Source organism: Festucalex cinctus, chromosome 12, assembly GCF_051991245.1.
Source record: "Festucalex cinctus isolate MCC-2025b chromosome 12, RoL_Fcin_1.0, whole genome shotgun sequence".
Taxonomy (NCBI): Eukaryota; Metazoa; Chordata; class Actinopteri; order Syngnathiformes; family Syngnathidae; genus Festucalex; species Festucalex cinctus.
In genome coordinates, this window is record NC_135422.1 from 25,347,073 (window position 1) to 25,358,835 (window position 11,763).

The following is an 11,763-nucleotide window of genomic DNA, read 5'->3' on the forward strand; positions in this document are numbered from 1 at the left end:
TCCAAAAAATCCCATACTTGAAATGTATATTTATAGTCAAGGCCTGAAGGTATCTCTATGACAAAATTCAGTTATAAATACAGCGCCACCTAGTCCTTGAGGCTTAAAAAAAAAATGCCTCACTTACGGTATTTTTGCAAAAATTGTAGACTCATTGTAAGTGTGATAACTAAGTCATTTATGAATATTCTTTTACTTTCCACCACTCAATATGTTCACTGGCATCAGACCGATCCAAACATATGTATTTTTTATTTAGTTTTATTTATTTTTTTGATCGCCTCTATGGACAATAAAAGCAACATTGAGTACGAGCGATGATGTGTGTATATATACTTTTACGAAAAATACCAATCAGGGCAACTCATTGCCTAAAAATAAAAAAAAGACGCTGATTTTTGCAGATCTTAACAATCACCAAAACCCATTGAGCTTGAGAAGCTGGACTCGTCCGTGCCGAGGCCGTCGTGCATCCCCTCGCATTACAGCCCGCTGAGCGTCATGATCTTCGAAGACGACTCGTACGTGTACAGGGAGTTTGAGGACATGGTGGCCACCAGGTGCACCTGCCGCTAAGGCAGCCAGTTAACAAACACAGCGTTCTCACCCTCTTTCAAAATATATATTCATAATATTATATTATTCAAACGTAAGATGTTCTGACCAGGCTCTGTGATTTCATCAGTGGTTCAAATCGTTGTGGCATAGAAGACGTTTGTTCTGGTGCAGGTGTGTTTACTTAAACAATGTATTTTAAACATTGGGAAAGTAAGTTGAGCAATGTTTTTCAAAAAAAAAAAAATAATCAACATGTTTATCATGCCATTTTCAAAGAAATTCTGCTTCCAATGTGCCAGTACCCCAATGTGCAAGTTCCCCAACGTACAAGTACCCCAACGTGGCCCGGGCTGCGAGGGCCCTTTATAGCTGCTCGCAGCTCTAGTTATTATTATTCTTTATTCTCCGCAAACGATCGCATTTTTGAGAACCTAAATATTTACGAAAACTCACCAAACTTCGCACACTCTTCAGGCCCGGCGAAAAATTTGATATTCTGACATTGTCATAACAACGTTACTCTATAGCGCCCCCTAGCATGGAAAAATAAAAACCAAGCCCGGCACGTTTGAGCTAGAGCAACGAAAATTAGCAGGCACGTGTAGCGCCCCGAGACGCACAAAAAAAGTCCATTGGGACCATGTAGCTAAAATGTACAGGAAGTGAGCTATGAATTTTTTAATGTCCAATTTTGGCCCATTTTGGCGAATTCACTGTGGTCGTATTTTTTCCCCCTTTACAAACAGTTTTCATTTGATTGACTTCAAACTTGGCATCTATCATCTCAAGACCTAAGACAACAACTGGGCAAAAAATCTTGACTTTTTGGAATACTATATGACGGGGGCCGCGCATCAAATATCGCCTTTAAAATTTAATTTGTCCAGAAAGAGCAAATGCTTAATAACTCCCATGTCCAAGCTCCAAAAAATCTCAAACTTCTCAGGCAACGTAATAGTCACAGCCTGAAAACATCTATATGATACAATTCAGTTATACATAAAGCGCCACCTAGAGGTGACAATAAATGTCATACTTTACGTTTTTAGCTACTGTGCCAAGCTCGTTGAAGAGATCCAGTTGAAAATTGGTCAGAAAAGCCTTAAGATGTTGATCATGCCCCACACCGAATATTGTAACTTTTCGCTAAAGGGCGTGGCCGTTACGGTGCCGTAAAGTTTGAAGATTTTTCGTGAGAATTAAAGCTGCGTTAACTTGATCCAGATGATCCTATCTTCTCAAAATTTCACACAATCGATGACAGTCCAGCCCTTAACTCATCTACGAACTTATATTTCATCTTACTGATAGCACCACCAACTGGCGATTTTTTTTTCTTACGATTTTATTCAACGTTTTGCTCCAACCACATTAACTGGACCTACCTCATATTTGCTCAGATGAGGGTTTCCGCCTTCATGATGTGATAACACGAAGTTTGTGAGTTTTCGTGAATCGCTATGGCCGTGGCTAAGCACTGTTCGCCAAGAAAACAACGCCAATTTTGAGGGTCTAAAGTGGCACAGAAACACATGAAACTTGGCACACACATCTGGCATGGCAAAATGAGCAACATTTTATCGTGGAATGTGCTATTTTTCTAAAAATGACTCAATAGCGCCCCCTAGAAGTTTTTAATGAAGCAGCCCCGCTTGTACGTTTAAGCAAAATCTTCGGAAATTTTTAGGTGTATGAGGGAGCCCAAGACCTACAAAAAAGTCTCTTGTACCCATATGCTAAAATGAACAGGAAGTGAGGTACGAATATTTGAATGTCCCATTTTTGACGATTTTTGCATATTTACAGGGGGCATACTTTTGCCCACTTCTCCTACATGTTTCATCTGACTGACTTCAGACTTCACCTGGACCATGTCAAGACCTGAGCCAACGAAAGGGGGGAAAATCTTTACTTTTTGAAATACTATTTGATGAGGGCGGGGCATCAAATTTTGTGTTTCACAATGAAAAAGGAAATGCTTAATAACTCCCCGGTACATGCTCCAAAAAATCGCAAACTTGTATGACATGTATGTTTATAGTCAAGGCCTGAAGGTATCTCTATGACAACATTCAGTTATATATGCAGCGCCACCTAGCCCTTAAGGCATAAAAAAAAATACCCCACTTTAGGTATTTTCACAAAAAATGTAAACACGTTTCGCGATGAAAAACGACATGCTTAACTCATTCACTGCCAATGACAACTATAGACGTCAAAATCCAAGCAAACAGCCAGTGTTAATTTTGAAAAAAAAAAAAAACGGAAATTTAAAATTAAAATTTTAATTAAAAAAAAAATTAATAATTTAGTTTTAGTTATAGTCTTCTGACTAAATTTAATTAAAGCATTAGTCATAACTCAGTCACCTGATTGTATTTTAGTTTTAATCCAATTTTAGTCAACAAAAATAAAGAGCAATTTTAGTCGACTAAAATTGGCTTTTGGAGGCCGAGACCCAGTATGTGGTCTCAGTAAGACCAAGACCGATCACAAGAACGTCAACGCCCGTGTTGTAGGGTAACAGGAATCCGTTCTACGCACAATGGTAGCACTTAGCAATGAAATTGCTGTCATCGTTGTTATTCATAACAACAATGATTAATAACTATGAATGAAAACAATGAAAAACTAAAACTAATTTTCAAATTTCTTGTCAAAATTTGCACTGGCTGTTTGCTTGGATTTTTGACGTCTGTAGTCGTCATTGGCAGTGAATGAGTTAATAACTCTCTTGTACATCCTCCAAAAAATCCCAAACATGACATGTATGTTTATATTTAAGGCCTGAAGGTATCTCTATGACAACATTCAGTTATATATGCAGCGCCACCTAGCCCTTGAGGCATAAAAAAAAATACCCCACTTAAGGTATTTTCACAAAAAATGTAAACTCATTCTGAATATTCTTTTACTTTCCACCACTCAAAATGTTCACTGGCATCAGACCGATCCAAAAGTATGTACTTTTTGTTTTATTTATTTTTGATTGCCCCTTTGGACAATAAAAGCAACATTGTTCAATAGCTTTACAAAAAACACCAATCAGGGTAACTCATTGCTTAAAACTAGAAAAGGACGCTGATTTTTGCAGGTCTTAACAATCACCAAAACCCGTTGAGCTTGACACACTCATCACACCTGGCAAAAAAATATTCCAGGGGTTTATTATGCCATTTTCAAAGAAATTCTGCTTCTAAAATGCGAGTACCCCAACGTGCCAGTACCCCAACGTACAAGTACCCCAACGTGGCCCGGGCTGCGAGGGCCCTTTATAGCTGCTCGTAGCTCTTGTTAATTTTGTATTTTAAGTGCCCTTTTCCACAAAAACTGCATGTGGGCTACAACTGCCTTTTCCCCTTCTTCTTCATTTCTAATTTAAATAAAATCTATTTTTGGATATTAATATTGATTCGATTCGATTAATAAGTGAGAATCTCGATTCTTTTATGAATCGATTTTTTGGCACTCCCCGAATGACTAGAGCATGATGTGACAGGACCTGATTTGCTTTGACTTGACTTGCTGTGGAGTGGCTATGACTTGGCTGTGGCTGTAACGATGGCTTGTCTGTGACGAAGACGACTTGTTTGTGACGAAGACGACTTGGCTGTGACAGACGTAGTTAATAGGAATGTAACGATATCCGAATATCACGATACAATAATTATTACGATATTCTGGGGGCGTTGGCGATATTTAAAAGAGATCACAATATTGTAAAAAAAAAATAAAAAAATAAAAAAAGAGCTCATACTAAAAAAAAAACACAATTTTGTGCTTTTGTACATAACAGCAATGCATATAAACCACGTACAATCTCTAATAACAATATTGAGGCACTTAATTGCTAATGCAAGCACACATTTATTGCTTCACAAGCAAATTAGGTTCCCCTTCATCTGACAATTAGCATAAATTTTAAACAAAGAAGGCCAAAACATCCCTAATGAAAATTAAATTGCACTAATAAATTAGCCACTAGAGGGTGCTAGAACTGCACAAATGGAAATCAACCTGACATTTTTTTTTTTTTATTCATACAAAATTACAAACAATTAAGGCACACTTTGTCACAAACTATACACTTCGCAGTTGAACAACAATAAACAAACAAAACAAAAAAAACAAAAAAGTGAGGAATCTAGTCCAAAAGAAGATACTGGTCCATTTTTAACAGATGTGTTCCTTTTAAATATTGTGAACATGACGACGACGATATTGTGGCAGTTTTAATATCACGATATCACAATATTACCCTTATCGTGACATCCCTAGTAGTTTATATTATTTTCAGTGGCTATTTTCGAGGGATGCACGATAATGCTATTTTCAACCAATGCTGATAAACCAATAATTTAGAGGTGCCGATGTCGATAACCGATAAGTAAGCCGATAATTGTTTGCAAAATTAACTTGAGTACAAATATGCTTTTGAGTCCTACTCTAAGTCTAACAAATAAATTGAAACATTGTATTATCGTAAACTTGGCTTTCACGATGTCCAGTTTGACATTATTGAGTTTTAATTAGTGTTGTTCCGATGACGTTTTTTGGCCCCCGATACCGATACCGATACCCAGCTTTGCAGTATCGGCCGATACCGATACAATACCGATATTTTTTTTTTCGTCAACATGAAAAAGCTGTCCTGCTATTGGTTCAGAGCATTCGAGGGCCAATAGGATATCTTAGATCGGCATGCAGTGAACATGTCACATATCAGTAAATATTGTGCACGAGCAAGACACAAGATGCTGCATCCAAAATCCTATAATAGCGTTGGAATTAATGGCATCGGCATGTTACTTGTGAGTACTCACCAATACCGATACCACTGTTTTAATGCAGTATCGGCACCTCTGCCGATGCCAGTATCAACACTAGTTTTAATACTATCTCTAAAAGGGAGGAAAAAAACGGCTCAATTGGCTGAAAAGTAGGAGGAAGTGATAAAAATTCTCATTTGGCGAATCAGCGAGCATACACAAAGAGGAGGAAGTGATACGTCTTCATTCTGGAAATCAGCGGGCAGGGTTCCGTCACATGACCCGGCGGCACCAGGTAGGAAGACGGGATGGAAGTGTTTAGGAGTGAGAACATGGAATCTAAGTCTCATTTTAGTGACTAATTTAATAGAAGCAAGACTTAAGTCCACGTCCCTAGCCTAGCAATTATTTGGGGTTGACAAAACCAAAATAACATTGTAACATGTGCCGGAAAACGCTCGCTGTGAAAAGCACTTCTGCTCTACCACGGACCATATGGAGGATTACGGGACTTGCACAAGTACGACAACTGCTCAACTCAACTCTCAACTTAACATTATTTATGAAGCACTTTAAAACAAGCATTGCTGTATACTAAGTGCTGTACATGAAACAGAAATGCAGTAAAGAATGAGATAAGTAAAACAAGAACAAAACAAACATTGTAAGTATACAAGTGAATAAAATTGACATCACTAAATTAATAATAAGAAGTAGGAAAGTGAATGAATAACTAAATAAATAAATAGATACACTGATAAACAAACAAACAAACACACAAACAAACAAACAAACATCAAGGCCAGTGGTGTCCAAACTACGGCCCGGGGGCCATTTGCAGCCCACCGTCCATTTTTTAGTGGCCCGCGACATATGCTAAGATTGGCATTTGACTCAGTTCAAATAAAATAAAAACAAATATGTTTGGAGATGGTCAAAGTATGAAGGGAAGGTGTCGAAAAACACAAGTGCCATTAAAGGTTATTTTAGTTAACTAAAACTAACGAAAAAACTAACATTCAAAAAAACAAATTAAAAAAAAATCTCATTAACGAAATAAAACAAAAACCTAACTGAAAATACATTTTATGTTTACAAAACTAACTAAAATAAAACTATAATTATAGCAAAAATGTCCTTCGTTTTAGTCTTTGGAAATTAATTTAATGCATGAGTCTTTGGGGATGATTTTAAATGTGACTTTTAGTAGATTTATTTTAATATAAACCGGAATAATGACGTCACGCCCATGGTGTTTTTTAAATGTTGCACACGAGTAATACACATAAAAAAAACTAAAACTAATACCGAAACTAACTAAACTAAAACTAAGCATTTATTAAAGAACTAAAACTAATTTAAAAAAAAACAACAACTAGCAGAACCACCCTGAAAACGAATTAAAACTAACTAAATAAAAAAAAACAAAATCAAAACAAAATAAAAACTAAAATGAAAAATTCCAAAACTATTATAACCCTACTGCCATATTACAAATAAATTGGTTTATATACTGTAGCATTTTTCTAAATATACAAAAGCACAAATAAATTATTTGCACAATTTTTTCGGACTAAACACAATTTCTCTTCATAACATTATGTGGCCCTTGCGTCCTTCTGATTTTCTGGATGTGGCCCTCAAATGAAAAAGTTTGGACACCCCTGATCAAGATTAATCTAGCTGTAAGTCAAGGTTTCATCAGCAGAATTATGAAAATATGAACTGAAGGTTGAAAGGTTCATTAGTGAGGCTTTAAATAGTTTAATTTTGCACCATGGAGTTCTTTGAATTTCATGGAATATCAATTGTACTTCCATCAATTTGAATTTGAATTGCAATTCAGCTTCCTGTTAGCAACTTCAATTCAAATACAGATTCAAATTCAAGAATAGAATTGAAATTTACTGCGATTGGCTCGCAACCAGTTCAAGGTTGTACTACTGCCCATTACCAGCAGGGATAGGCTCCAGCACCACCCTCCTCACCCTTGTGAGGAGTAAGCTGTTCAGAAAATGGATGGATGAATTTAAATTTCGGGGTCATTCTCAATTCCTTTTTTTTCCCCAGCCTTGTTTAGAGGGTTATTGTGCAATTTATTTCAAATGACTCAATAGTGTCCCTATGAATTTTTAGCAAAGCACCCCTGGTTGTAGGTTTCATTTACAGCTACGAAAATTGGGAGACGTATGTAACAGATAAGACCTACAAAAAAAGTCTCTCGAGTCAACAGGAAGGCCGCCATTTTAATTTGACTTCAGAATTTAGTGCCATTTTTGGCCATTTATTGTGTTCATATTTTAACAAATTCCTCCTCGAGAACTTATCCGATTGTCTTCAAACTTTTTAAAATGTGCTTTATCTAGTCATGATTAGGGACGTCTCGATAAGGACAATATCGTGATATTAAAACTGCCACAATATATCGTTGTCGTCATGTCACAATATTATAAGCAGCACATCTGTTAAAATAGTCAGGTTGATTTCGATTTTTCTAGCACCAGTTCTTGCTGTTCCGCAGTTCTAGCACCCTCTGGTGGCGAGTTCTTTACTGTAGTTTAATTTTCACAAGGCATGTTTTGGCCTTACTGTGTTTAAAATTAGTGTTCGGATACCGTTTTTTGGCCCCAGATACCGATACCTAAGGGTTTTTTTCTCAACATGAAAAAGCTGTCCTGCCATTGGTTCAGAGCATTCAAGGGCCAACAGGATATCCTAGATCGGCATGCAGTGAGCATGTCACATATCAGTGAATGTCGTGCACAAGCAAGACACAAGATTCTGCATATAAAGTCCTATATTAGAGTTGGAATTAATGGTATCAGCATGTTACTTGTTAGTAGTCACCGATACCACTGTTTTAATGCAGTATCGGGGCCTCTACCGATACTAGTATCCGTATCGGAACAACACTATTTAAAATCCAGGATAATGGTCAGATGAAAGGGAACATAATATGATTGTGAACATAGTCAATACGTGTCGTGTATGTGTATGTGTATTTCCCAGAGGGAGCCATCCCAAAGGGATCAATAAAGTCAAGTCTAAGTCTAAGTCTAGGAACTCAATGTGAGTGCCTCAATACATATATATATATATATATATATATATATTTAATATTTCTAATATTTTTCATAGCTGTAATGTACAAAAACACAATAGGTTTTTTTTTGTAAAAGCTAATTTTTTACAATATTGTGATCTTCTTTTGTATCACCAACCTCCCCACAATATCGTCATAATTATCGTATCGTGACCTTCATATCGTGATAGTATTGTATCGTGATGTTTAGATATGGTTATATCCCTAGTCATGATTAGGGATGTCATGATAAGGGCAATATCGTGATATTGTGATATTAAAACTGCCACAATATCGTTGTCGTCATGTTCACGATATTTAAAAGGAACACATCTGTTAAAAAAAAAAAGTCAGGTTTATTTCCATTTGTGCAGTTGTAGCACCCTCTAGTGGCTAGTTTATTAGTGCAATTTAATTTTCATTAGGGATGTTCTGGCCTTCTGTGTTTAAAATCTATGCTAATTGTCAGATGACGGGGAACCTAATTTGCTTGTGAAGTGATCAATAAGTGCAAATAAGTGGCTCAGTATTATTATTAGAGATTGTAGGTGGTTGATATGCATTGTTGTAATGTACAAAAGCACAATATTGTTTTGGTTTTTTTTTTTTTTTTTTTTAAGTATGAGCTCTCTTTTTTTACAATATCACCCCCACAATATCATGATAATTATCGTATCGTGACCTTCATATCGTGACAATATCGTATTGTGATGTTTGGATATCATTACATCCCTAGTTATAAGGTAACTTATAAAGTTATGATAGATAAAGTCATGATTTGGGTGAAAATGTTCTGAAAGCTTTTATTTTATCGCACACTGTTGCCATCGTGATGCCTGGGTGAAAACAAATGAAACTTGGCACACACATCAGGCCTGGCAAAAACATCGATATTGTAGAAGTTTATGATGCCAATACCACAACATGGCAGTACAAATGACTGGGGTTGCGAGGCCCTTTAAAGCCTCTCGCATATTTTGTTTTTTCTGTACTACCTGGACAGCAGACATATGAACAGTTTACAAAATACTTACAGAATTGATTGGCTCACTGCATGCCCAGGTCATCACTGTAGAGATGAGGATAAACGTCTTTTGCTTCTGAAAATTATGTTTTTCGTCGTGGAGTGCTGCAATTTCACAAAACAGAAAACATCTCTTGGAAAATTGCCTTTCCAGGTGCTGTGCAATCAATTGTGTGAATTATTTTTTAAGACTGGTGATAACTCAGTGTTGCTAACGTGAGTAAAAGTAATTGATAGTATTAGGCTAACATTAATAGCTACAAGCCATTATGTAACTGCTGAGAGCATTTTTCAGAGCTTATTGAAATATTTCTCAAAGAAGAGAATGATCAAGATGATACTGATCAGGTACCATTTGCCATTTAGTGACTCAAACGATGATCGTGCCTACCTGTAACTGCCCAGCGGGCTTCCTCGACCTGCTCAGGATGCTGAGTAATGTTATAGATGATGATGTCACATTCCATCAGTTTTTGAAGAATGTTTTCCCGACTTGGTCGCTTGCAAAACAAAAAAAATAAAAAATAAAAAATAGCAATAGCATTCATTAAGTCCTTTTATTGGGTTTATTATTTTTGTGTTGAACTTTGTCGGTACTTACAATGTATGCTTCCAACACATAGTTTATGATCTCCTCCGAAACATCTGAAATCGTTCCAACAACCTTGTAACTTTGCGACCCAGTGTCGCTTGATTTAGATGTCCCACTCTCTTTCTCAGCCGAGCCATCAGCTTCAAGCGTATGTTTGGAAAGACACTGTCAGAAGAAACATTCACGACGATGTTTTAATTTCTCACGCCAAAAGATTTTACCTTCGCGATTCATTTTGGATGATTTTACCTTTACAATACATTTAGATGTGAATGTGTCAATATCGTTGATAAAAACTCTTCTCGGTGCCTTGTCCATCTTCCTGTCGACCAGAAACTACAGCAAGCGTCCGGGTTTGTTTTATATCTGTTACCATGGTTTTTTTGTATGTGTGTGTGTGTTTGTGTGTGTGTGTGTTTTTTGTCTTTCGCCAGTTCTCATCGGCTCTGTTGCCATGGGTGAAGTAAAAAAGGCAAGCATTGTGACGTGCGAGCTCAATAGCGGAAGCTCATATGAATTTCACAATAAAGGTAAACGAATCCCCCTCCCAATATCTTTACAATAGCCTTTTTATTTGACCATTTGTGACTAAAACATTTTTACTACATAATTACTAGATCAACAATTCAGATGTTCACAATGGGTACTCCTACAAGCCTCTGGTATTTTAGTCTGACGTTATTTTGTAGTTCAATCTTTTTTCCGGGTCCAAGTGGCACCAACCAGTGGCTCTTTTTACAATTACGTCCTTTTTCGAATAAAATAAAATAAAATAAAATAAAATAAAATAAAATAAAATAAAATAAAATAAAATAAAATAAAATAAAATAAAAAATTGTGAATTAAAAAGGGTCTTAATGTTTTTAACCCAGGTAGAGTTGTAAGTGTAAATTTTCTCCCAGGGGATATTATTAAGGATAAAGTGCAAGCGTCTAAGAAAAAGAAAATATATGATGACGAGGTGAGTTGACAGGGACAGCTAGTTGGTTTTAGGAATCCTGGCTCTTAACGTTATATACCACGTTCAGTGGCTTTTCATTAGCCTTGGGTGAAGACTGTTATAGAATTATTTTGTTGACAAATTGTTTTATCTGACGTTTGATGCGATACAATACCGATATGACAGAAATGATCCAAGGCGAACTTTCAGTCATACCTGGACCATAGCCTAATGCACTTTACGCATATCCATCCATCCATCCATCCATCCATCCATCCATCCATCCATCCATCCATCCATCCATCCATCCATCTGCATTTAATCCAAAATGCAACAGCAGTAAAGTGCATTAGGCTATGGACCAGAGCGAGCTTTCAGTGTACCATGATCTTCATGGTTGTTGCCACCACATTCTTGTCCAGGTATATAAAATTATCATGCCATGTTCTCTAGCATGTTCCATGTTCTGGTTAGCCCCCGGGCTATTGCAAATTTGATGTTTAAAAGGTTAGGGTTGGTGTGAGGGATATGGTTGTTCTCAATACAGGTGCATGTAGAAAGTCAGCAGGTGAAGTACAGCACATGCCAGTGCCCAATTAGCAAAGACAAGTGCCATCATATGGCAGCTTTACTGATTTGGGTGGAGAAAAATGTGTCCCGCACGGATGTGGAATGTGTGTGGAAAAAGGCCAAGCCACCTTAATCTGATGAAATTATCGCCAAGAGTTGATAATACCGTCCACTTCCCATAGGAAAAAAATAAATCAGCACAAATTATTTTATATTTTTGTCTTGCAG

General features: G+C 36.8%; 1 protein-coding gene across 7 annotated transcripts in view; it reads right to left on the reverse strand.

Moving 5' to 3' along the window:
• The window catches only part of ak7b (adenylate kinase 7b), a 784,344-nt gene extending 773,909 nt beyond the window's left edge, over nucleotides 1-10,435 (reverse strand). For all 7 annotated transcript variants that reach the window (XM_077538608.1, XM_077538612.1, XM_077538611.1 and 4 more), the window contains exons 1-4: nucleotides 10,275-10,435; nucleotides 10,035-10,190; nucleotides 9,825-9,933; nucleotides 9,444-9,538 (exon numbers count right to left, since the gene is read on the reverse strand). In XM_077538608.1, coding sequence (XP_077394734.1) covers nucleotides 9,444-9,538; nucleotides 9,825-9,933; nucleotides 10,035-10,190; nucleotides 10,275-10,343 — 429 coding nt within the window. In that variant the 5' untranslated portion in view covers nucleotides 10,344-10,435. The remainder of the gene's footprint in view (nucleotides 1-9,443; nucleotides 9,539-9,824; nucleotides 9,934-10,034; nucleotides 10,191-10,274) is intronic.
• Between the last annotated feature and the right edge of the window lie 1,328 nt (nucleotides 10,436-11,763).